Genomic DNA, 26,732 nt, shown 5'->3' with positions numbered 1-26,732 from the left:
CAAAAAGAATATCAGCAAATATATTAAATTCTTAATATGTTGTGAGCTTCGACTCATGACCACACGAGCGTCTGGCTCGGCTCGGATTGGATTTGGGCTTGGGCCCAAGGCTTATATTTAATACCAACGGCTCAAACGGTTATGTGGACCGAATAGAACCCAGTTTTCCCATAAATCCGAAACCATTTTCTCCCTTTCTACATTTCTAGCCCACCTATTCCCACATTCTCTCGAAAAGTTCCTGGCCTCGACAATTTTTAGATTTTCTACAACAATACCTAACGTATTATCCAAATTTATGAAAAAATAACTCGTAAGAAAGTACATAACTATATTATAGATATAGTATGTTTTAATCGAAGATATTCTAAACTAAAATTCATAATTGTTTTTACCGATATTTTGTTGTTAAAATATTCTCTGATACCAAATCGAATGACCATTACATCATTCAACACATACCATTAAATTTTTTTCGGAGGCGATAGCTATAAAATATACATACATATTTTTTTATAGACCACCCTCGTTGTCATATGTAGTTAGTTGGCAAGCCCCATGTTTTCTTGGTTTCTTGTACACCCTACATTGGTGAAAATGAAAGTGGTCACAACACACACACACACACACACACCCAAGCCCTAACCCCTATTATTACCAAATGCCCATAATTTGGACCACAAGTATATTAATATGTAGTAGTTCTTCTTGCATTATTTTGATAAACAAATAATAATAAATAAAAATAAAACAAAAAAATGGACCTTGTCACGCATTGTGAATTACATGTATGGCTACCATTTTGTTACGAATTGGTTGTTTTGGCTTACGTTAGCATAATAATGTAGTGTTGGTATGTGCATCATTTAATTTGGAATATTGTCAATTCACCCCAATAATAAGTTTTCATTCACAAGTTTTTTTTATTTTTCTTCGTAAAATGATGTTTTTTTTTTAATCTAATATTTCAATATTGTTAATATGTATAAGATAATATTGTTTGATAAGGTTTGTTTAAATTAAGAAAATTAGCAACCCTTGTGGGATGATAATACAACGGGGCCTTAAGATATAGGTCCCTAGTGACAAAACTTATTTGAATTAAATGACAAGTCAAACTAAACTTTTGCTTCACATCCTTTATAAATTTCATTCCAAAAATGCCCTCCAATACAAAAAATGAAATTTGCACCAAGTAATATTTAAATTGCATTTATCATTTTTTATTTTACATTTAACATTTTCAAAAAAAAATTATTTTTCGTATTTTTTTATTTGTCTGATATAATATTAAAAATTAATATTTTTATATTTTTTTAATTTTATTTGTATATTCTAACAACTATTTAGTTGATTTTTATAGATAAATGCAGAATATGAATCACAATATAGTAACTCATAGTTACGTAATCGTTTATAGTCATCATAGTCATGTATCCAACTTCATAGCACACTCTTAATATATGTATATCACTTTCATCCATAGCAACCCATAGTCACTTGTAGTAATCCGCAGTCATCCGTAGTAACCCATAGTCACTTGTAGTAATCCGTAGACAACTATAGTCATCCTGAAACCCTAGATACGCCCTCTTGAACCTTAGCTCCGATCTTTTGATTCACAACGCTTTTCCAGAATTGCCGCGCCACAGTTGGTTGCAGATCTGTTGTTCTCTTTTTCAAAACATCAAAAACAGATCTACTAAAGATACATAAAAAGAAAGGAAAAAAAAACAAAAAAACAAAAAAACAGATCTGGCGTATCAGATTCATCCGATGGCAAAGTGAGTCTTCTCTTCTCCACGTTCCGCGTCATCCTCCCGCCGCCCATCATTCTTGCCAACAAAACCTGCCCCCTCGAATTCCAAATTCGATCTGGTACTCGTCTTGGAATGAAACTCTTTCCTCTGCAGCCCCGTGCCGAACAAGTCAACACTATAGAAAGAGAGAGGGGTGGGACGGTTGAAAAAAGAAGAGAGAAAACCGTGGTAGGGAGGCGGAAAAAGAAAGAACGAGAAAAGGAGAAATGAGAGAAGAGAGAGAAACCTAGGTTTTAATTTGTTATATTAAGGGTATTTTCGGGTTAAATAAAAATAAAAGGATGTTAATCAAATTTTGTTTACAAATAAGGATTTAGTTAAAATGTTCAATTTAAGGTTGTGTCTTACATCTAATTATGTTTAGTTTGAGGGGTATCTCGAATATTAACCCTAATACAAAATACAAATCATTGAATTGTGTGACCCTAACCAATTTATATGAAGACATAATGTATAGGTGCACATGCTATTTACAGAATCTTCAAGAAAATTTATAGCTAATTAAGATAATGAATTATATTACTAATTAATTACAAGACAAAATAAATAATCTCCATGCAATTGCATTAAAATAATAACAACAAACTTAGCTGAAACAATGTCAATGTAATCGAAGTCAAACTCAATTAAGACTGTTGTCTTGTAGATACGGCACCGTATCATGGAAGATATATCATGCCTTGCACTCTCTTTAATTAATTTCTTCCAACTTTTTAATTTAAAATAAATCAGAATTTTTAAATATGATAAAGTTAATTATCATTACAATTTCGAATATATGCCACGTTTTCCTCTAGTCCCGCCTATCATTTTGTTCAATTTAAAGGCAGCATATATAGATATATAACTTTGATCTATATATATTGAAAAATGGTATTTAATTTCACCAAAAATGGATAACATTACATAATTATGTCACACATTAAATGTGAGGTATGATGAAAAAGGAAGAAAATATGTTATGATTTGCATGGACAATGGACACACCATATAGATGAGAAGCTATCATTCTCCATAATCACATCATCAAATTATACCTAACATATTTCGTTTCAAAATATCCGCATGCTTTATGTAGGGGCGTAAATGAGGTGAGTCAGCTCGACAAAAGCTCGAACTCGAGTTTTTCGAGCCCCATCTCAAGTTTTCTGACGATTCGAACCCGAACTCATTCTTAGTTGTTCGTGAGCTCGTAAATTTTGTTTCTTTTTTTTTTGTTTTTTTTTTGTCGAGCCCAAAAAGCAAATATTCGAAGAGCTCGGGTTCGAGCTCGAACTCGTCAAAATGGCTTCAAACTCGCAAAAACAGCCGAATTCGGCTCGTTTACATCCCTATGCTTATGTATACATTAATCACATGATCATATATATTAACTCGGCTCGTTTAATTTATTAAATATAATTATCTACATCCTAGATTAGTTTCTCATTATAATATGTTTTTTCTTAATTTAATCTTGGTGGTGACTGTTAAAATGACTAATTTAGCCCTATGGGCAGGAAATCACTCACAGGGAACATGAAAGGGACAATTGCTAAAGTTTAATTAAATGTTCATAAAACAAATTTTAGGCCAAAATTAGGTACATAGACTAAAGAAGCATGCACTGGCAAACTAGCCTCCCACTATACAGTCGTTTTCTTCTTGTTTCTCGAAGAGGGGTACATTTGTCATTTTACAGCCTCCGCTCTCGATCAGTTATTGTCAGAGTCTGTGTATTATGACCTGTTTGGCCCCCACAAATTGATAGAGATAATGCAAGAAACGGTATTAAGTAATTAGTATGTAATTAAATTAAATAATGAAAAGTAGTGGTACAATGATTAATAATGCAGATTAAAGGGACCTCGGAGTAATAATTCTTATGTCAGTCAACTCTGTTTGACTACCTTTATCCAAACAAACTAAATTATTCAATCAGATTCATTTATTTATTTTGGGTTAATAATTTTAGCTATTCATTTGTAAATTATTACTCTAAATTAAAAAAAAAATCGATAAAAAACAAGTAATTCATTATTATTTAATTTTGATTTTATGTTGTCATTTTTACAATTTAAAAAAATAAAAAAATAAAAAATAAATAAGATCATTAAATAGTTCAATCATTATACCATAAAGTTAAAAATATAAAAATAAGGATGTCGTGACGGAATAATTTAATGCATTAAGAAAAAAAGAATTATTGGTAACCTTTTCTCAAGTAAAACTTTTAATTTAGGTTTATATACATTTTTTTACGATTAAAGTATAGCAGATGTAACCCTCATCTCTTAAGTTCATTTGTAACAATTGTCCTTGGAGCACTATTTAATTTGTATCTTAAATTTTAAAATAAAATAACGTTATTGAATTTTTTTCCCCTCTTTTATCTCTTAAAATATGACAAAAGAACTAAAAAATAATATATCTATATTTATTAAAGAATCAATGAATTAGTATATTTTTAAATAAGTTAGATTACTGCTATTTTTTTCCATTATTTTATATATACATATATTTATGATCAACATAGCTTCTTCTTCAATATCCGGCCGTCCGCAATATTAATGATTATTCAATTAAATATTAAGTAATATTTTTTATTTACTTCATAAAAAACTAGCTTGGTTCACAACGTAAATTTTATGCTCTGTTACTTTTCGATTTTGTTTGCTCCAATAATTAGATTTTTATATTATTTTTGTTTCTAACTCAAAATAACATTTTACATTTAAAATTTTGGTTTGATGCTTCAATTTTTATTTTCGATACATTAATTGAATTATTTTTCCAAATAAGGAAAATGATAAATTTTAAGGATATTATTTTTTCTCAAAATTGAAGATATATATTAGGTAAAATTACGGCCACATCCCTGAGGTAAGGTCAAATTACAAACCCCTCTTGTTTGGGTAATTTCGGTTCGGTTTTTTGACGAATTAACATCCCTAAATTTACATCTGGAAGGGATTTTTCGTAAGATGATACATAGTTGAGGGGGTGACTGTAATTATCAAAACATGACGGATTTTCGTAATTTGACATTACTGCTGTAATTTACCTTACATATTAAATGGTGCTTGAGGGGGTAAGTGTACATGGGCTATACTTTAGGAGTCCAAAGTGTATTTAACCCTTTAATTTAGGCTAAAACTGAATATTAGAGATTGGTACTTTATACATACAATACAAGGGATATGGTTAGGAATGAGGATACACTGGTCACACTGTCGGCGTGCATCTTTTGGAATTAGAAAATTGAATAAATACAAAAAATAATATTTGTTAATATTTGCTTACACTCGCTTTTGATTCCTGAAAATATTTTTCCTAAATTATTTATTTTTTAGAAATTCAATGATTAATAATTCCTTTTTAATCAAATTACTGATTATATAGAGAAAACATGAATTCTTGGTAAAATGGGAATTTTGAGATTTCTTATTAAAAAAGGAGCTTAGTAGCTTACCTTTTTTAACATGCATACCTATGTTAATTTACTAAGAAATTCTTCATTTTTTTTATAATTACATCTAGGGGTTTAAACGAGCCGAGCTCGCCTCTTTTGGCTGACTCGAGCTCGAGTCTATTTTGTCGAAATCGAGTTCGAGCTCGTCGAGTTCTTCTTTTTTTGGCTCGAGCTCGTGTTAATTTTGTCGAGCTCGAGCTCGAGCCCAATCTCTTTTTTTTTTTTTTTTTTTTTTTTTAATATTTTTAATTATTATTTTATTATTAAAAATTATTTAAAAAAATACAAAATAAAAACTAAAATTTGATTGTATATTTTTTTCATTTGTATTTATTTCTATAATATTTTAAATTATTATATATTATTTAAATAAAAATAACATAAAAAAAATAAAAAAATAATAATAAATCCGGCTCGCGAGCGGATGAACAACTAAAATTCGGCTCGAGCTCGGCTCGTCAGAAAGCTCGAGCTCGCGAGCTCGAGCTCGCGAGCTCGAGCTCGAGCTCGAAAACCTCGAGTCCGAGTTCGAGTTTTTTACGAGCCGGCTCGTCGAGCTCACGAGTCGACTCGGCTCGTTTACCACCCCTAATTACATCAATCCCGTTATACTAGTAGGGGTCAATGTAAGAAATTTACAAACTATATGGCGTTGGATGTAATTTATAAAAATGAAGGGTTTTTTTTGTAACTACACTTTACTTCAGGGAGGTGGTTGCAATTTACTCTAAAATTTGAGCTAAAAATAAATAGGGCAAATTACAGCCACGCACCCCAGGTAATGTTAAATTACGAAAATAATTCCTCATGTTTGAATAATTATAACCACCCCTCAACTATGAATTTTCTTACATATCAACCCTTGCAGTGTTAAATTTAGCGGAATCTTCTAGATTATATTAAATATTCTTCAGTTTGTTCTCATTTTAACTCATTCGAGCTCCACGTTTTGAAACAAGATAATCATATAAATATCATATTGTAGTGCATCAGAAACTGCATTTTTGAGCAAAACGAGTACGGACTAGAGAACATTCTACGGAATGTACAAGATTATGTTCAATTTGACATCATAAGGATGAAAGTGTTATAACATTCAAAGTTGGGGAATAATTGTAATTATCCAAACAAAATAGATTTTTTCATAATATGACATTACTTCATGTACTTCGCAATAATATAGACCAACAAATAAATGGTAGGTAATTTTCATATAAATTAATTGAAACTTTATTTTGGGCTTTTGCCGAGGAAAAAGCAAGCAAGGAATCAACCTCACTTTTACTTTTAGAAATGTTGTCAGAAGAATAGATAGATAGATAACAATGCTCATTTTAATCATTCATTTTTTTTCTTTTTCCAGGCTATTTATTATGTTAATCCTTAGTATATACTATATTGTTCATTATATTAAAAAAGAATAAAATTCATACTCATTGGAAATAAATAAATAAAATTAAAATTATTTAGAAACTAACCCCAACATTTTCATGAAAATAAATAAAAATGCAAATATGAAATATATATGACGAAAAAGGACAAATAGGAAAAAGTAATAAATAAAGATATCGGAAAATGCTCACAGTACCCCCCCCAACCCCCTACCCTACCCCTTACCCCCACCCACCCACCCCCCCCACTCTTTTTCTCCTCTTCTAAAAACAAACACCACAAGAGTGAAATTCGGAAAAGGACACTGCAAAATAAATTCAAAAAATAAAAAGAAAAAGAAAAAAACACACACACACACACTGACACACAAAATGCGTTTCCTCCTCCTACTCCTCTTCTTCCACCTCAACCTCAGCCGTTCCGCCGCCGCAAGGCCGCCGCGGATGCCCGAACACCGTGCCCTGCTCTCCATCAAAGCCGCCATCACCGACGACCCGCAGTCCGCGTTGGCGTCGTGGAACACGACCACCAGCCATTGCGCTTGGAAGGGTGTCACGTGCGACGCCACCGGCCGGCACGTGACAGCGCTCGACATCTCCGAACTCAGCCTCACCGGCACTCTCTCTCCAGACGTCGGCCACCTCCGCTTCCTCGTCAACTTCTCCGCCGCCGCCAACTCCATATCTGGCCCTATCCCTCCACAAATCTCCGACATCCCCAACCTCCGGTACCTCAACCTCTCCAACAATGTCTTCAACCTCACCTTCCCCGCCGAGCTCTACCGCCTCAAAAACCTCCAAGTTCTCGACCTCTACAACAACAACATGACCGGCGATATCCCTTCGCAGGCGTATCTGCTCGCGAATCTCCGCCATTTGCATCTCGGCGGAAATTTCTTCTCCGGTCAAATCCCGCCGGAGTTTGGGCTGTTTCCTTATCTGGAGTACCTGGCGGTTTCCGGTAATGAGCTCACCGGAGCGATTCCGCCGCAGATTGCGAACTTGACCCAGCTGAAGGAGCTTTACATTGGGTATTACAATGCTTTTTCTGGCGGAATACCCAAGGAGATCGGGAACATGTCGCAGCTGGTGCGATTGGACGCCGCCAACTGCGGGCTCACCGGCGAGATTCCGCCGGAGATTGGAAACTTGCAGAACCTCGACACTCTTTTCCTCCAAGTGAATGGTCTCTCCGGCGGCCTTACACCCGAGCTTGGCAACTTGAAGAGCTTGAAATCAATGGATCTGTCTAACAACATGTTTTCCGGTGGAATACCGCCGTCGTTCGCGGAGCTGAAAAACATGACCCTCTTGAATCTCTTCAGGAACAAGCTAACCGGGTCGATACCGGATTTCATCGGTGAGTTGCCGCAACTGCAAGTTTTGCAGTTGTGGGAGAATAATTTCACCGGAATCATTCCTCAGAATTTGGGAACCAACGGAAATCTTCAAGAAGTTGATGTCAGTTCTAACAAACTGACCGGAAACCTACCCCCAAATCTGTGCAACGGCAATCAGCTCCACACATTAATCACTCTGGGTAACTTTCTGTTCGGCCCGATTCCCGACTCACTGGGTCAGTGCGAGTCACTGAGTCGGATCCGAATGGGCGAAAATTATCTAAACGGGTCCATCCCAAAAGGGCTACTGAGTCTGCCGAAGCTAACTCAGGTTGAGCTTCAAGATAATCTTCTCTCCGGCACCTTCCCGGAGACCGACGCATCATCCACAACCCTGGGGCAAATCAGTCTTTCCAACAATCATCTCACCGGACCGTTGCCGCCGAGCATCGGAAACTTCTCCGGCGTCCAGAAATTTCTGCTCGACGGAAACAAGTTCTCCGGCGTGATTCCGGCCGAAATAGGAATGCTCCAGCAGCTCTCGAAGATGGATTTCAGCCACAACGATTTTACGGGCCCCATAGCTCCGGAGATAAGCCGCTGCAAGCTGCTAACATTCGTCGATCTCAGCCGCAACCACCTCTCCGGCGACATTCCGGCGGAGATAACCTCCATGAGGATTCTCAACTACCTGAACCTGTCCAGAAATAATTTAATGGGCAGCATCCCTTCTTCCATTTCCACTATGCAGAGTCTAACTTCCGTCGATTTTTCGTACAACAATCTCACCGGATTAGTTCCGGGCACCGGCCAGTTCAGTTACTTCAACTACACTTCCTTCTTGGGAAACCCGAATCTCTGCGGCCCGTATTTATCCCCTTGCAAAGAGGGGGCCACCCCCGAAAAACATGCCCACGAAAAGGGCACTAGTTTCTCCCCTTCAATGAAGCTCCTACTCGTAATCGGACTGCTCGTTTGCTCGATCCTCTTCGCAGTGGCCGCAATAATCAAAGCCCGATCATTAAAGAAAGCCAGCGAATCTCGTGCGTGGAAACTCACCGCTTTCCAGCGGTTGGATTTCACTTGCGACGACGTATTGGATTCTCTCAAAGAGGACAATATAATCGGCAAAGGAGGCGCGGGCATTGTTTACAAGTGCGCGATGGCGAACGGGGATAGTGTAGCCGTGAAAAGATTGCCCGTAATGACACGTGGATCTTCGCACGACCACGGCTTTAATGCTGAGATACAAACGCTCGGGAGAATCAGGCATAGGCACATTGTGAGGTTGTTAGGGTTTTGTTCGAATCACGAGACGAATCTCTTGGTTTACGAGTACATGCCCAACGGGAGCTTGGGGGAGATGCTCCACGGCAAGAAAGGGGGCCATTTGCATTGGGATACTAGGTATAAAATCGCTGTCGAGTCGGCAAAGGGGCTTTGCTATCTTCACCATGATTGCTCGCCTTTGATTGTTCATAGAGACGTGAAATCGAATAATATATTGTTGGATTCGAATTACGAAGCCCATGTGGCCGATTTCGGACTTGCTAAGTTCTTGCAGGATTCCGGTACATCGGAATGTATGTCGGCTATTGCCGGTTCTTACGGATACATTGCTCCAGGTATACGAAATATCAGTTTCTTTATTTTTTTTGTTGAATTTTTCGATACATAATTAGGCTTCTTAATTTCTTGGATATAATCGTCTTTTTAATGCTATTTGTATCTATTAATTGTCATAATTATTCAAAGTAACATATGACTTAGTTGTAGTTTTGTCGAATTTCATGCCATTGTTGCTTTTCAACCACCCGTCAAAGTTAGGTGCATATGCACATTCATTATCCTTTCGATTCGAATTTATTAACAAAAGATAGATATAGTATTTATGTGTCTATACTTGCCGTGTAATCGTTAAATATATCGCCTAAGCTAATATTTTCTTGATTAATTGATCGTCATGCATTATATGTGTGTGTAGAGTACGCGTACACGCTCAAGGTGGATGAGAAGAGCGACGTGTACAGCTTCGGTGTGGTTCTGTTAGAACTCGTGACGGGCAGAAAACCCGTGGGCGAATTCGGCGACGGTGTCGACATAGTACAGTGGGTTCGGAAATTGACGAACGGGAACAAAGAAGGGGTGCTCAAGATTCTCGACCCGAGGCTCCCTACGGTTCCTATCCATGAAGTGATGCACGTTTTCTACGTGGCGATGCTCTGCGTGGAGGAGCAGGCGGTCGAGAGGCCCACGATGCGCGAGGTGGTGCAGATACTGACGGAGCTTCCCAAGGCGTTGGATGCTAAAACGGGAGATTCGACGGTGGTGGAGTCGCCTCCGCCCACTTCGGGTAGTTTGGAATCTCCCGCTGCTGCGGACCGTCAGATTCGGCCGAGTCAATCTCCACCGCAGGATCTTCTCAGCATCTGAATAGGGTGGGAAACAGTCTCTATTTGTGTTAGATTTCCTTGAATTGGGGTAAGGGTAGTTTTGGTAATTTTGTGTTCATTTTATGATGTTGAATGGTTCATTTTGCTATTTGCTTTGAAAGTTTGTGTACAGAAGAAATTGGAGTATCTTCTTTCATGTAGGGGTTTTCTTTTTTAAATATCTTGTCCTTATTAATTAAGTAATTAAATTTTAATTTAGTAGTACTATTTGCTAGTATAATGTCATATTTTACTCCATCCATTTCAAAATATTAATGAGGTGATAAGAAAATTAATGCTTAATTACAGAGTTATGACTTGTTTGGTTACCGTTATAATTAAATAGTAGGGGTTAGTAACATATTTGGTTGGCAAATTAGATTTTTCCAAACAAGCTACTAAAATTAAAATTCTCTATTAAATGTTACTATTTCATTAAATCAGTAGTTTTTTTTTCATGAGATTAATTTAATAGAGGGTAAATTACAGACACCCTCCTGATGTAAGCTTAAATAACTGTAAGGTCCCTGTGGTATCGATAATTACACTTAGCCCTGTGAAACGTAGTCAGAAACTCTAATGGGATAATGAATTGGATACGTTATTCCGATAGGGTTCTAACGGACTATTGGTTTCAGAAAGTGGTGAAGACAACAAAGAGCTATGGGGTGACATGGCTCCCCGAACATTCCCGAACATTTCTTAAATCACGCATAGCTCTTTGTTGTCTCCACCACTTTCTGAAACCAATAGTCCGTTAGAACCCTATCGGAATAACGTATCCAATTCATGATCCCATTAGAGTTTCTGACTACGTTTCAGGGGGCTGAGTGTAATTATCGATACCACGGGGACCTTACAGTTATTTAAGCTTACCTCAGGGGGTGTGTGTAATTTACCCTTTAATAGAGGATGAATAAACATGTAAAATAATAAAGAGTAATAAGATGTTTGGTCGATAAGATTCGTGGTTAATTATGGCCTTCTACTGTACTTGAAGGCCGCAATTTTGTCCTTAGGAGATGATTAAAAAAAAAAGACAATTTTATCTTTAAACAATATTTTAAGTTTGATTATTAAAAGACTTTTTAAATAATTAAATAAGGGCTTAATGGTTTATTACCGTACCTCTGGAACAGCAAATTTGGGTTGAAATGTGGAATTCTTGAAAGTAAAAAATAAAATAAAATAAAATAGGGGTTTGGTTTTGAAGATTGGGATTGACTAAATAATATATGGAGTGCCGTGCAATTCCTTTCAGTTACCAAGACAATTCAGTGTGGGCATTCCTAAATTACCCTTTCAAAATGCTTTTGCCAATTAAATATAATAATAAATTAATAATAACTTAGCTTGCTATGGAGTTTCTACACAACGCATGCTAAAACTTCGATAAATAAATAATCTCGTTTAAATAATATACTTTCTCAGTCTCGATCTAAAAGCAACGTGTCACATTTTGTTAAATTAATACTTTGTTTGCTAAATTATTAAAATTTTACTAATTTCGACTGTATTAATCTATAGAGATTTAACTGTCGTATATCCGACACTCACCCCACCCCACCTACAAACACCACACAAATAAAGACTCTGACCTGTATTTAATACTCAACCTCTTCACTGCCATATGGGTACTTCCCAGCAAACCAAGATATACTTCTCCACTACCTAATTAATAATTATTTAATGTTTTTTTTTTTTGTTTTTAATAATTTAAAAAAAGAAATTTAAAATTAATTTCATTTTACAAGATGAAATTAAAGAGTGTTAATTCCATGTTAGTATAAACAGTACACTAGAGTTTATGAATTATGATAGTGACCGAATATACAATTTAAATATAAGATTCAAGGAAGTGGGGCCCACAAATTAGATGATTATCATTTAATTATCACTTCGTGCATGGTACATTAATTAATAACCTATTTGAAATCCTATGTATGTGTAATAATTAGAATAATCCCTTTGGTTTGTGAATGCAGCCAAGTATACTAACTAACTAGAAATGGACGACAATTGAAATAAATTATTACTCGGTAATTAATCGAGGCTCTACTATATAGTAAGTATCTATTAATATGTGGAATCATCGGGATTATTTTCTGATATAAAACAAATGGATCAGAAACCAGATTTTCCAGAAAAATCTATACATCATTTCAATAACATACAATCCAAACAATTTCAGAAAAAAATCGGAATATATGTATCAGTTATCGAAATGAAAATATTTAAAAATAAATATAGTTACACAAAAAGTATGTAAATATCTAATTAAAAAATAGAAATAAAATAGAAATAATGCATTATCGTCGGTGGTGCTGGGCAAGTGATTAGACAAGAAATAGTTGGCAATCCCGCAACCGTTGGATTTATGCTGTTTGGAAGTATTATAAGGATTGATTGATTGATTGAACAATCCCGCATATTTTTACTTTTCCGATTTCAAGGACAAAAATTATTATCGATATTTGGTTTCACTTTGGAAAATGGTACATTTATTTTAAATAGTTGTTGGGAAATAGCTGTTTCTGTGTTTGTGCGTGCGCTCGTGCTTTTGTCTCTCTATATTATTGTTTGGGTGTATTATATATGGGATCGTTAAAATAAATACTGTTTATTTCTTTTTTCAATGCATCACTGTAATTTCTTTTTTATGATAATGAAGTGAGAAATGAATGGTATTTGTTTTAACTGCTCACATTATATATCTCAAGATTAATAAAGTACAAATCGTGTTTAATTTGGTTCGTTTCGTTGCATTTTAAACGCATAGAAGAAATATCATACCAATTTATTGCATGTCACTATTTCATACCTTTGGTAGGATCTGGTATCAGCTGTCCTAAAATCAAGTGATCGTGATATTCAATTTTGAATCGCCCATACCTAGGCCTCGTGATATGCGCCCATGACATTCGATTATGAACCGTCATAATATATATATATATATATATATATATATAGAGAGAGAGAGAGAGAGAGAGAGAGAGAGAGAGAGAGAGAGAGAGAGAGAGAGAGTTACGATGAAATATCATATCCAAGATTTAAATATAGATTGGGTAAATTACGATTACCTCTTGAGGTAAGGTTAAATTATGAAAAATTCTCTCATGTTTGTATAATTATCCCTCAACTATGAATCTTCTTACATATTCATCCTTGCAGTGTCAAATTTAGTAGAATCTTCTAAATTATATGAAATATTCTCTAGTTTGTACCCGTTTTTACTCTATTCAAGCTCTACATGATTTTGAACAAAATGATCATAGAATGTGTCTCTTGGCTTTTACATATCAGATTATGGTGCATCATTGCATTTCCGCATAAAACAAGTACAAACTAAAGAACATTCCATAAAATCCAAAAAATTAAGTTGAACTTGCCACCGTAAAATTAAAGATACAAGAAAATTCATAATTTATGACAATTATTACCATTTTTTCATAATTTGATGTTACCCTATTAATTTTCCAATATAGATTCTTAAATCAAACTAAAACAAGCGGGTGTAACAAAACAATTACGTGCACACACGTGTTTGTCATGTGGTAAGACATCATTATTATTTTGTAGATTAATTAAATTTGATATTAAAGCAGAAAAGTTGAGATGAAAAATACAAGCCACGTACTAGGCAGACCGGGCCCCCCTGTGTCTTAGAACTATACAGTATTCAATACACGTGTAATGATTTCTAACAGTGTACGTATTTATTTGATTGACTGCTCAAACTTTTGCCACTGAAAATGCATGCATGCATACGTACTCTGATTACTGATACATGTCATCTATTTTTCAACCTGCATAAAATTTCGAGAAATCTTTTTTTGTCAAAATAAATGTGCGTGAAATATCATTTCTCACCATTCTTACAGATTTGACATAAAAAAAAATTATATATATATATATATATATATATATATATATATATATATATATATATATATATGTATGTGTATGTAACGAATTTTAATTCACCTGAAATGGATTTGCCAGATCGAGCTTATGGCAGCCGACATTTTCTTTTATTAATATATATATTTTGTGAAGAATGTAATGTAGACTAACCCCCATAGTTTATGGCTTTTTGCAATTAGTATTTTTTTTAACTGATTGAATTTTGTAATTAAAAAGTTGAAATACTATTTGGTTTGAATTTGAAAAAAAAAATTGATTAAAACAGAATAATTAGTATGGGTAATTAACGAGTGAGAGATTTGTTTGGTGCATCCCACTGACCCGGCATATCATATATTGTATACTTGCTTTTCTGCCTGTTTACTTTTTTTTTTTTTTTTTTCTTTTTATAAATAAAAGATTAATTAACATACAACTGGTTTCCATGATCAAATTAAAGAGTGTTGCTACATTCATCAATATATATTTTAATCTGAAAAAGTCAATTGACTATCTTCAATTGTTTCCCTTTAAAACATTCTCTCCATCACCATCAAACAATTCACCAAATTTTTCACTGTAAAAAAGATGGTTAATATATATATATAATAATAATAATAATAATAATAATAATAATAATGTTGTAAATTGCCCTAATGGTATTGCTTTTCGGTTTGATGATCGATTGTGGAAAATAAAGTATGATAACAATAATAAAAGGTAGAGAGAGAATGCAAAGACAAAAATCCGTAGAGAGATCAATAAGGATGTAAATATGGGGGAGGGAGAATTCCATTATATAGGTAAAAACCACCGGGAGTTACAAGAGAAGTTACATAAGAGGTTATTCTACCACTAACATATAATGGGAAGACATGGGGTAGGTTAGTGATTTAGTGGGGAGTTGGGTGGTTATGTTAGGAAACCCCACACACACATATTATTTACAACACTCCCCCTTGGGGATTCCTATCAAAACCACCATTGTGCATTTCATGTTGCCTCATTAAAACCTTCCGAGTAATAAAATCCAGTGGGACAAAACAACCTCGGTTAGGAAAAAGAGTACAACGCACAATCTTTCCAATCAGCTATATTGCCTCGTTAAAACCTTTAGCGGGTAACCAAAAACCCCGTGGGAAAATAAATCCCGCAAAAAAGGAAAAAGAGTACAACAGGGCATCTAGGTATCTTCTGGATACTGAGTACCTACAGGGTACTCCCCCTCAAGTTAACCCCCCTGATGTCTATAAGGGAGCGAGCTCAGATAATCTACGTAGGCCAATAGCCTTAACATGCTTTTCAAAAGTGACTTTAGGTAATGACTTAGTAAATAAATCAGCGCAATTATCCTGACTTCTGATCTGCTGGATCATTATTTGTTTGAGCTCTTGTTGTTGCTGATTGAAGAAAAACTTTGGAGCTATATGCTTGGTGTTGTGCCTTTAATGAAGCCCGTCTTCATTTGTTCAATGCATGCTGCATTATCCTCGAATATGATCGTAGGATCTTCTGTGGTAGCCAATCCACAGGAATCTCGAATATGCCCATTCATGGCTCTAAGCCAAGTACATTCACGCACTGCCTCATAAAGTGCTAAAATCTCTGCATGATTCGATGAGGTGGCAACTAAGGTCTGTTTTGTAGACCTCCAAGACACAGCTGTGTTCCCAATGGTAAACACATATCCAGTTTGGGAACGAGCTTTGTGTGGGTCTGACAGATACCCAGCGTCAGCATAACCCACAAGCTTTGCATCCTTTAATGATGCATAGGGATAAAACAAACCCATGTCTATTGAACCCTTAAGGTAACGAAATACGTCCTTTACACCATTCCAATGGCGGCGTGTTGGTGCTGAGCTAAACCTTGCTAGAAAATTTACCGCAAATGCGATATCAGGTCGAGTACATTGAGCTAAGTACAATAATGCGCCTATTGCACTTAGGTACGGCACTTCAGGTGCTAACACTTCTTCGTCCTCCTCCACATGACGGAACGGATCCTTCGACCTATCCAATGATCGGACTACCATAGGCGTGCTCGATGGTTTCGCTTTATCCATATTAAAGCTTCTTAACATCATCTGGATGTAGTTCGATTGATGGACCAAAATTCCATCAGCACGGTGTACTATCTCAAGTCCGAGACAGAAATTAGTCCTACCGAGATCTTTCATCTCAAACTCATGTTTTAGGAGTTGGGCTGTTTCACGGACTTCTTCAGAAGTCCCAATCAAATTCATATCATCAACATAAACTGCTACAACAGCAAACCCAGAACATGTTTTCTTAATAAACACGCAAGGACAAATATCATTGTTCACGTATCCCCTTCCGAGCAAGTATTCACTTAGGCGATTATACCACATTCTTCCAAATTGTTTCAAGCCATAAAGTGATCGTCTCAACCTAACTGAGATCGTGTTCCGTGGTCTGGAACTAATTGCTTCGGGTAATCGAAGTCCTTCAGGAACTTTCATATATATATTTGTATCTAGATCCCCATATAGATAAGCTGTGACCACATCCATGAGCTGCATAGTCAGTTCCTCGGATACAACCAAACTGACTAGATATCTGAATGTAATAACATCCATAACAGGAGAATATGTCTCCTCAAAGTCAATCCCAGGTCGCTGAGAAAATCCTTGTGCTACGAGACGAGCCTTATATCTCATAATCTCGTTTTTCTCATTTCTTTTCCTTATGAATACCCATTTATATCCCACGGGTATAACTCCAGGAGGTGTAGGAGCTACCGGCCCAAACACTCCCCTTTTTACCAATGAGTCAAACTCAGCCTGGATTGTTTTTTCCCAATTCGGCCAATCATCCCTCTGTTTACATTCATCAATTGTTCGAGGCTCAATATCATCACTCGATATAATTTCAGTAGCTACTGTGTAAGCAAACACATCATTGATGATTATTTCATCCCGATGCCAAACCTCATTCATGCATGAATAACTAACCGAGATTTCTCTATTCTCGGGAATGGATACTAATGTCGAGGCGTCCTCCGATTTCGTCTCCAAGACGGATCCATAGTCCGGAACTATTTCATGAGATGGATCGGGTGGGATCCCATTATTACTATTGCTAACCTCATTCAACTGTTGGGCATTCATCCGCTTCCGGGGATGAGAATCCTTTGATCCAATTGGTCTCCCCCTCTTCTGGGCAGGGAGATATGATTGGTTAGCAGGGACTGATGGCCTTCTCACGTTTTGTCCTTCTGGGACATCTATCCTTGCAGGCACGTTTGCAGCTGGTATATGAGATCTCGTCACTTTTTCTAAGTCAGAGAATGAGTCTGGCATATTATTGGCTACTTTCTGTAGATCTATGAGTCTACGTACTTCAAACTCTCTGACTGAAGTAGGGGGATCATGATGAGACACAGTGGGGTCATTCCATACAACTTCACGCCGTTCTTCAGGAACGTTAGTGTGAACGTTCTTTCCTCCCCCTAACGGCGGGAAGACGGTCTCATCAAAGTGACATTCCGCGAATCGAGCGGTAAAGAGATCGCCTGTCAAGGGTTCTAAATATCGTATTATAGATGGTGATATGTAACCAACATAAATGCCCAATCTACGTTGAGGTCCCATCTTGGTCCGTTGTGGCGGAGCAATCGGCACATAAACTGCACACCCAAATGTGCGTAAATGAGAAACGTTTGGTGTACATCCGGACACCAACTGTAACGCAGAATATGGTTGGGTTGCAGTGGGCCTCAATCGTAATAACATAGCTGCGTGCAATATTGCATAGCCCCAAGCAGAGATTGGAAGTTTGGTGCGCATTACCAAAGTTCGTGCAATCCTCTGTAAATTCTTAATAAATGCCTCTGCAAGGCCATTTTGGGTATGAACATGCGCTACAGGATGTTCTATGTCAATACCTAAAGACATGCAATATTCGTCGAAAGACCGCGACGTAAACTCTGCAGCATTATCCAGTCGAATAGACTTAATGGGATAATCTGGATAGTGTGCTCTCAATCTTATTATTTGAGAGAGGAGTTTAGCATAAGCAGCATTCCTCGTAGACAACAAATCGACCTGTGACCACTTAGTCGAAGCATCAACCATCACCAAAAAATATTTTAAAGGTCCACATGGTGGTGAGATGGGGCCACATATATCTCCTTGGATTCGTTCCAAGAAACCAAGAGAATCTTTACTAGTTTGTGCATAAGCTGGCATAGGATCAAGTTTTCCGATAGAACAGGGTACACATATCTTATCATTGTGTACAAGATCCTTATTTGTTAGTGGATGCCCAATAGATGTGTTAATAATTCGGCGCATCACACTTTGACCCGGATGTCCCAGTCGGTCATGCCATAGAAAATATTTACTCGGATCACTAGACTTCGAGCAATCGACAAGGTGTGCTTCTGGCACTCGAATTTTGGTCCTATATAACCCTATCGAAAGTCCCTCTAATTTTTCCAAGGTACGCTTCTGGCCGTACACGTTAGAGGTGATGCACATATATTCGATCCCCTTTTCATCAGTTGTTTCAACATGATAACCATTGGCTCGAATATCTTTAAAACTCAGCAGCGTTCTACTGGAACGTGGAGAATAAAGAGCTTCTCTAATGGTCAGAATTGTGCCATGAGGTAACATAATATGGGCATTACCATAACCATCTATTATACTAGATGTGCCTGATATAGTAGTCAAAGAAGTCTTACTAGACATGAAACTAACAAAATATGACTTATCCCTAAGGATAGTGTGCGTTGTCGCACTATCTGCCAGACATTCATCCCCACATGCCATGTCTAGAAAGATAAATAAATCTAATCATATAATCCGCAATTTAAAATACTTTAATAAAATCCAAACAAGATAACTCTACCGAGTACCATAAAAACATAATTAAAACATAACCACATAAAATATAGTCTAGAAAATAAAGCACAAACATAATCCAAATACGAAATTGGTTCATAAGCATGACCAAATAAACAACATAACTTAAAACCGATAAACTAGAAACATAAAAGAACATAATGTCTAAACTCATAAAATAACATTCTAATCATATTCCAAACTGGGTCATTGGGTCAGATGTGCCCAGATTTGGGAGTCGAGCAATGGGCTCCTCATTGAGAACGTCTATCTCAACCAGGTTGGTCTCCGGTGGTGCATTGTTATTTACACCACCAACCATAACGTTCCTCGCACGACAGGTGCGTGACCAATGCCCAGTTCCACCACACCTATGACATGTATCTCTATTCTGATTTTGATTCTGATTCGGGGCTCTATTCTGCTGCACACCTCTAGGTCGAGCATTGTTACCTCCTCTTGGCATATTCCCCCTTTGCCCATACTGTGGGGGGCCATTAGGTGGCCTGTTATAAGGAGCATGTCCGCCCCTATTACCTCTTTCCCTCACTCGACGATTGAACCCACGGCCTCTGCCTCCACCACGATTGTTTCTGTTGACCAAATTTGCTTCTGGCAAAGGTTGAGGATTTCGATTGACCAAATTTGCTTCTGGCAAAGGTCGAGTACCAACTGGTCGAGCCTGGTTGTTCTTCAAAAGAAGATCAAGGTTCTTCTCGGCAAGGAGCAGAACGGTGACCAACTCTGAAAACTGAGTATAGTTCTTGGCTCTGTACTGTTGAGACAGTATCATATGTGAGGCAGGGAATGTAGAGTACGTCTTCTCCAGAATCTCAGCATCAGTTAGTTTCTCTCCACAAAACTCCAGGGTGGATTTGATGCGACATACTTCAGAGTTATACTCGTTAGCGGTTTTGAAGTCCATAAACCGTAAGTGAATCCATTTGTTTCTTGCTTCAGGCAAGAGGATTGTCTTTTGGTGATCAAATCGACTAGCCAGGGCATCCCATAGTATTTGGGGATCCTCAATCGATGAGTAGTCCAAACGGAGGACCTCATCTAGGTGCCTCCTAATCAGAATCATGGCTTCAGCCTTCTGGGCTTCGTTAAGCAGATTTTCTTTAACAATAGCCATCCTCAGTTTCTTACTAGTGAGATGGATCTTAACATCCATTGTCCAACTCACGTAGTTCTCACCAGATACATTCAAAGGGGTGAAATCAAGTTTGCTCAAATGTTCCATCCTATCGTACATAGACAAAGAATACATGCGAATCAAATTATTGTGTATTACTTTTATGTCATGAAATTTGCATATGACGTGATACAACCACATATAGCTTATATGACTCGCATAGAATTCATATATATTTCAACCAGTTCATGATTATTAGACAAACCGATTGTTTCATGCACACAGAATATTCACAGGGATGATTTTATTCACTGGTCATATAACATTAAATGTCCAAACATGTACACAGAATATTCATAGTGAAATCATTCTACAAGAATATTACATATTACTCATCTTGACAAATAGATTAATTCATAAACTTCTTATCTACATTCACCAACAAAGTACAACTCATATAACAATCTATTCATGAATCATACAGTACTCGAAACATCAACCGAGATTTTCAAACAAATATCAAAAGACATCAAATAAATATGCTACACAACTTTTCATGCTAATTCGAATTTATCTAACATGCATTCATATAATAAAGAATTTCAAGGGGTTAAGGCTTACTTAAAAATTGATAAAATTCAGATACTATAGAGAAGATTATACGTTGTACGAAAGTAGATCACCGTCTCACAAACGAACCACGCTCACAATTTCTTGAAGTATTCTAGTCCCACGAATAATTGTTCTTCCACGATCACTGCGAGCAATTCGTGCTGATAACGTGTTGTAAATTGCCCTAATGGTATTGCTCTTCGGTTTGATGATCGATTGTGGAAAATAAAGTATGATAACAATAATAAAAGGTAGAGAGAGAATGCAAAGACAAAAATCCGTAGAGAGATCAATAAGGGTGTAAATATGGGGGAGGGAGAATTCCATTATATAGGTAAAAACCACCGGGAGTTACAAGAGAAGTTACAGAAGAGGTTATTCTACCACTAAGGTGGTGTTTGAAAATGATTATTTAAAAGCAGAAGTTAGTGATTGTGATTTAAGTTAGTTTTAAGTGCTTATTTCTAAAAGTTGGGGGTGTTTGCAAATATTTCGGAAAATGAACTAAAATTGAAAAAGCAGGGTTAGGGGTGCTTTTAAAAAAATAGCTTAAATCACATTATTTTAAGAGAAGCAAAAGCAAAAGTTGATTTTGCAAACACCTAAAAATAGATTATGAGCAAAAAAAACCGCATAATCACTTTCAAAAAGCATTTGCAAACACCATCTAACAGATAATGGAAAAACATGGGGTAGGTTAGTGATTTAGTGGGGAGTTGGGTGGTTATGTTAGGAAACCCCACACACACATATTATTTACAACAAATAACTCTATGTTGGAATAAAAATCTTAATAATAGTTACTGTATGTTGGATTAAAAAAATAAATGGGCTTTGATCCAGACCTAAAATATCTCCTAGAAAAGAGTCCAACAAGGCACAAATGTTTACAGTCCTATACTCCCCTTGCTACTGCATTTTACATTAATAGTCCAATAATTCTAAACATTTACTGTTCTGCCACTCCCTTATTACTGTTTAATTAATAATTTGCATAAAGAGATGTGATATAATATGCATGATTAACTTATATCGTGCATCACTATTTTTGTTTTTTTTTTCTCTCTCTCCAAGATCAGCGCAAATCACTCACCAATTATGTGTTGATTGCAATCAGACACATCCCTTTGGATGGTGGAATGAAAAACATTAATTATGATAAAGTAAAATACAATTAGCAAAAAGTTTATTGAATTACACATCTTGTGTGTGTATATACATATTTTATACATTAACATATATAAGTTTATTATTATGATCTACAACGGCTAGCCCCATGAGGTAAGGTCAAATTATGAAAACCCCTTTCATGTTTGAGTATTACAACCATCCCTCTTAACTATGTATCGTTGTACACGTCCACCCTTACGAAGTTAAATTTATCGAGTAAATGAGGTTTTTTTTTAGTAGGACAATACATAATTATTGGGAGTGGTTGTAATTACTCAATAATGGATTTTTTTCGTAATTTGACCGTAGCTCAAAGGGCTGGTCGTAATTTGCCCGTATAAGTATGCAATAAAATTGTAAGTATGTATAAAAATGTAACCGCAGTAAACCTTTATTTAACTAATATCTATGTTACAAAATTTGTGGAATGGGTCATCTTTGGAGAAAATACTAACACTAGTACAGCAGAATTCTCGAGCGAAATTCGACTTTTTTATTTCCAGAAAAACTCGAAAGCCCATTTTATTTTATTTTTTATTTTTCTAGTACAACATATACTAATTAATCACTTATTCCAGTAAGAGTGATCGACATTGGACAAACCTTAAAAACTCCGGCACTCATTTCCTTACAAAGGAAACACCTTTATCAATGCTTCCCCCCAATTCTTTCTTCGCCGCTTCCAAGCCAGCCCTGATATAATACAGCTCCATAATTTAAATTTCAATTTTTTTTATAAAAAGTTGAAGATTTTCTTCGACAAATTAAAATTCATGCAAGACCTTTCGTATTCGTTTAGTGGACCGAGTGGGTAGATCTCCTCGACTCCATTACGCCCGAGACGCACTCTCGAAGCAAAGAAAGGAAGTTCAGTTACCTGATAATTAAAAGAATGTTTTTAAAAAAATAAAAATCTTCCTATGTGAAGGAAGGGAATCTGACAAACTGAAGCAGTAAATTGAAAAAAAAAACATGCCTGAGAAGATACAAATGCACATTCGATAACACCAGCATCTCCCCTCAATCCCCTCAAGCAAGCATCGGCAAATTTCACTGCTGCATATGCCTGCAAAATTTGATGTCTTTCAACTTTGCTCGTGATTCTACAACTAACATATATATATATATATATATATATATATATATATATATATATATATATATATATATATATATATTACAATAGCAGCCTACCATTGAAAGAGTTGCAGAACCTGCACCTGCTTTGGCCTGCAAGAGAAGACGGTATATTATTATCAGTTATTGCGGAAAATAATGAAGAGCTGGATAGCTGCCAGCTATTCGAGTAATCCCGTTGGAGCTTGTTTCATAAGAATGATATGAATGCATAGGATATTGTTTCGCTGGATATGTACTCAGGTTCCTAATACTAATAGTTTCTAGTATATTCAGGATTTAAATGTACAAAGCAAAGAGTACAAAACAGGGCGCCGACATTCATTAAAGTAATGCACAATTTAAGTATTAAAGTTCAACAATATTACCAAACAAGGTTTTAACGAGGCCCCTATTGAACATTCTCTATCAATAAAATCTTTTTTGTCCTAAAATAAATAAATAAAAGAATTCAACAATATTAAATCTCAAGAACTACTTTTCATAGAACCATCTTTTGCAAATGAAACAAGATCAGAAAAATACTCATTCTATAGTGGAACATTTTGGTACTAAGAACTTCAAACACATGTTAGGCACATAATTCTATGATGCGATAGACGCATGTTTTTGTAATTACTAGCACATAAGATTGCTCCATGACACAATTTAAGATCTAAAAAATTGCTCATCGGAAATATTGATTTAGACCTCCGAACCAAACACTTAATCCTACCTCAACAACTTCCGTCCCGCCATTTTGGATGCGAGTTGTCAGATACTTGGTCTCCTCTTGTGTGAAAGAGCATGCAGGTTTTATCTAAATACAAAAGAAAAATGAAGTGAGACAACATGTAGATATGAAATCTCTAACAAACAGTGAGATTATGTTATTATCTTAACCTGGGAGAGAAGGGGTAAAATGGTCACACCAGCATGGCCTCCTACAACGGGAACATCAACTTCCCGTGGATCTAGCCCTAAAACTTCAGCCTTAATGTACAAAAAAGAGCAAAAAAATAACAGTTATCTTTGACAATTATTTTCAGAACAAAAAAAGAAAAAAAAAATCTATAGATGTTGACGAAAAAGTTCGAACCACAAATGTATTAGCTCTGACTACATCGAGCATTGTGACTCCTAGGAGCCGCCTCGGATCATAAGTCCCAGCCTTCTTGAAAACCTCTGCTGCAATCGGAACCGTAGAGTTCACAGGATTACTGATTACATTAACAATTGCCTTAGGACAGCACTTAGCAATTCCTTCAGAAAGAGTCTTTACTATTCCCGCGTTAATGTTGAAAAGATCGTCCCTCGTCATTCCAGGTTTCCGAGGAACACCAGCAGGAATTATTACAAGGTCCATGCCAGTCAGTGCATCCTCCAACTGCGTTTGACCCACAAAACCGCGAACCTGAATACCGAAAAATGTAGTCAAGTTGAAAATCAAATATTGTTCTAGCATAATTATACGAAAATCGACGAAGATTACGATATTAGTTATTACCACAGCACCGGTGTCCATATGGCTGATATCGGAAGTGACACCTGGAGTGTTGACTACATCGTACAGATGAAGCACCGAGACCAATGGATTCATCTTCATTAGCATTGATAAAGGCTGGCCTATGCCGCCAGCTGCCCCCAATATCGCCACCTTGAAGCCCGGCGAGCCTCCTTTTGCGCGGCAATCGGCACGCAATAAACTTGAACCGCCCTCCATCTTTTCAATCAGAAATCACACAGAAATTATCAGCCCTAATTGTGACATTTTCCCCCTAAATTGACCGAAATTGGCAGGAATTTTGCAGGATCATAAAACTTTTTTTCTGCCGTATAAATTAAAGGCATCTTTGATTCAAAGGATCGGAACTGCAAAATCGATTCCCCTAATTTAATTTAATTTAATTTTCATTTCTTCAACATAATTTTCGTACCAAAAAGGCGTCTACGAAAACGAATAAACTACATTTAAAAAAAAAGGTGGGAACTTTAAGCAATTACACTGATCTAGATCAAATACCGAGTTTTAAATCACGGCGCGCGAAATTAATAAGGAATCAAAGAACAATAATGCACAGACCTGGAGATGATTAGTGGGAGGATTAAGGTGAGCTGAAATTCTGGCAATCCGGTGATGAATATCCGCACCCTGATTCATGATTCCGCTCAGAAATTCTACTCCAAAATCTCAGAGCAGCAAATTAATGGAGAATAGTATGATGATCTGATTCAAATTATGGGGAAATAGTATATGATCTGATGAAAGCGAACGGGGAGAAGAAGATGTATAACGTGTAAATATGAGTACTCAAATGGAATTATTTATATTAGATGGGGTAAAATAATAAATAGAGAAAGAAAGATGACGTCACGTCAAGCGGATGGCTCGTTGGGATGCGTGGATTTGGATTTGATTTTCGGGTGTTGGAATATGGGCTGGTTTAGTATTATCCTTTACGTATTTTTCATTCAAAATTAATTAATAAATTCATATTTCTAACTAGCGGGTTCTTTTTAATAAAATATGTAAATAATTATATTAAATTTCACCCTTCTGGTCAAATAAATAAATAGGTGTGCCGACTTAACAAAAGCTCGAACTTGCTTTCTCATGAATCGAATTCAAACTTATTCTTAATTGCTCTTGAGCTGGCGAGCCGAACTTTTTTAAATTATTACTTTTAAAATATTTAATATAAAATGAAATAATAAGGAAAACAATATTTTGGCCCAAAATCTCGTAGGGAGTTTCTTCAATATGCTAGCATCCAAAAAATGGGCTTCACAAGCCCAAGTTTAGAAACCAAGATGATCGTCAAATAAAAACCAATTCTAATCTATATATAATATAAAAAGAGGATCTATGCCCTCAATGATTGACATGTGGCAAATGATGATGTCATTTATCAAAATTGCTTAGTTGGAGTTCAATTGATGAGGTGGATTCTCCAATTGGTGAGTTGTCAATTTTATTTTGGTATGTATTTAAGTTATTTCCTATTTAACATTTATACACTCATTTAAACAATTACCACATGTATATATATTATTTCCAAAGTAAATATTTTATAAATTCGAAATAAAAAAATCTTATTTATATTTTCAGTATTTCAAAATACATTTATTGAAAAAATTCACGATACTCAATTTTTTTACGAATATTCAAATAATTTTCAGAAAAAAACATTTTTTAATAGTAAAATATTAAATTAAAGGAATACAATTGTTTTTTTTTTTGAATTTTCAATATTTTGGAATATTCGAATATCCATTCCATTAAAAATAATTATAAAAAAATATTTTATTTTTTAATTGTACTATTTAATAAATATACAATATTTTTTTTATATATAACTTCTATTATACCGTATTTCAAATAATACATTTTTAATATGCTATATTTAATATAAAAATAATATTTTTACAAATCATTAATAATTCAAATGAATCTATCAATAAAATAATTTATCAAGATATATGAAAATGATTAAA

The 26,732-nt window shown here is 35.8% G+C and overlaps 3 protein-coding genes across 3 annotated transcripts; 1 reads left to right on the top strand and 2 right to left on the bottom strand.

The window, feature by feature from the left end:
• The first annotated feature begins 6,940 nt into the window (after positions 1–6,940).
• Positions 6,941–10,613, top strand: LOC148768318 (Leucine-rich receptor-like protein kinase family protein). The gene is made up of 2 exons (XM_088821671.1): positions 6,941–9,627; positions 9,987–10,613. Exons 1-2 carry the CDS (start codon positions 7,035–7,037, stop codon positions 10,433–10,435), a joined length of 3,042 nt encoding a protein of 1,013 aa, XP_088677797.1. The 5' UTR covers positions 6,941–7,034; the 3' UTR covers positions 10,436–10,613.
• An 8,781-nt stretch (positions 10,614–19,394) lies between these two features.
• Positions 19,395–20,447, bottom strand: LOC105978121 (uncharacterized). Its single transcript, XM_088821092.1, has one exon. The coding sequence runs from the start codon at positions 20,445–20,447 to the stop codon at positions 19,395–19,397; it is 1,053 nt and encodes a 350-aa protein (XP_088677218.1).
• Positions 20,448–22,486: 2,039 nt separating this feature from the next.
• On the bottom strand, positions 22,487–25,666 carry LOC105973771 (malate dehydrogenase, glyoxysomal). Its single transcript, XM_012998819.2, has 9 exons — positions 25,321–25,666; positions 24,745–24,960; positions 24,337–24,651; positions 24,141–24,230; positions 23,974–24,057; positions 23,316–23,351; positions 23,098–23,187; positions 22,904–22,998; positions 22,487–22,814 (listed from the first exon to the last, which is right to left on the bottom strand). The coding sequence occupies exons 1-9, from the start codon at positions 25,396–25,398 to the stop codon at positions 22,742–22,744; spliced, it is 1,077 nt and encodes a 358-aa protein (XP_012854273.1). The 5' UTR covers positions 25,399–25,666; the 3' UTR covers positions 22,487–22,741.
• Between the last annotated feature and the right edge of the window lie 1,066 nt (positions 25,667–26,732).

This window comes from Erythranthe guttata, chromosome 8, assembly GCF_056151865.1.
Source record: "Erythranthe guttata isolate IM_541 chromosome 8, IM_541, whole genome shotgun sequence".
Classification (NCBI taxonomy): Eukaryota; Viridiplantae; Streptophyta; class Magnoliopsida; order Lamiales; family Phrymaceae; genus Erythranthe; species Erythranthe guttata.
This window is presented reverse-complemented; position numbering and strand designations above follow the sequence as displayed.

What these genes read in the sequence shown, in the direction of transcription:
- LOC105973771 (XM_012998819.2), bottom strand. Translation starts at nt 25,398, where the DNA reads ATGAATCAGGGTGCGGATATTCATCACCGGATTGCCAGAATTTCAGCT. An exon ending in GCGGGACGGAAGTTGTTGAG is followed by an intron (nt 23,352 to 23,973) that starts GTAGGATTAAGT and finishes CTTCTCTTGCAG; the next exon opens with GCCAAAGCAGGTGCAGGTTC. An exon ending in GTGCATTTGTATCTTCTCAG is followed by an intron (nt 22,999 to 23,097) that starts GCATGTTTTTTT and finishes TTTAATTATCAG; the next exon opens with GTAACTGAACTTCCTTTCTT.
- LOC148768318 (XM_088821671.1), top strand. Translation starts at nt 7,035, where the DNA reads ATGCGTTTCCTCCTCCTACTCCTCTTCTTCCACCTCAACCTCAGCCGT. An exon ending in TTACGGATACATTGCTCCAG is followed by an intron (nt 9,628 to 9,986) that starts GTATACGAAATA and finishes ATGTGTGTGTAG; the next exon opens with AGTACGCGTACACGCTCAAG.
- LOC105978121 (XM_088821092.1), bottom strand. Translation starts at nt 20,447, where the DNA reads ATGGAACATTTGAGCAAACTTGATTTCACCCCTTTGAATGTATCTGGT.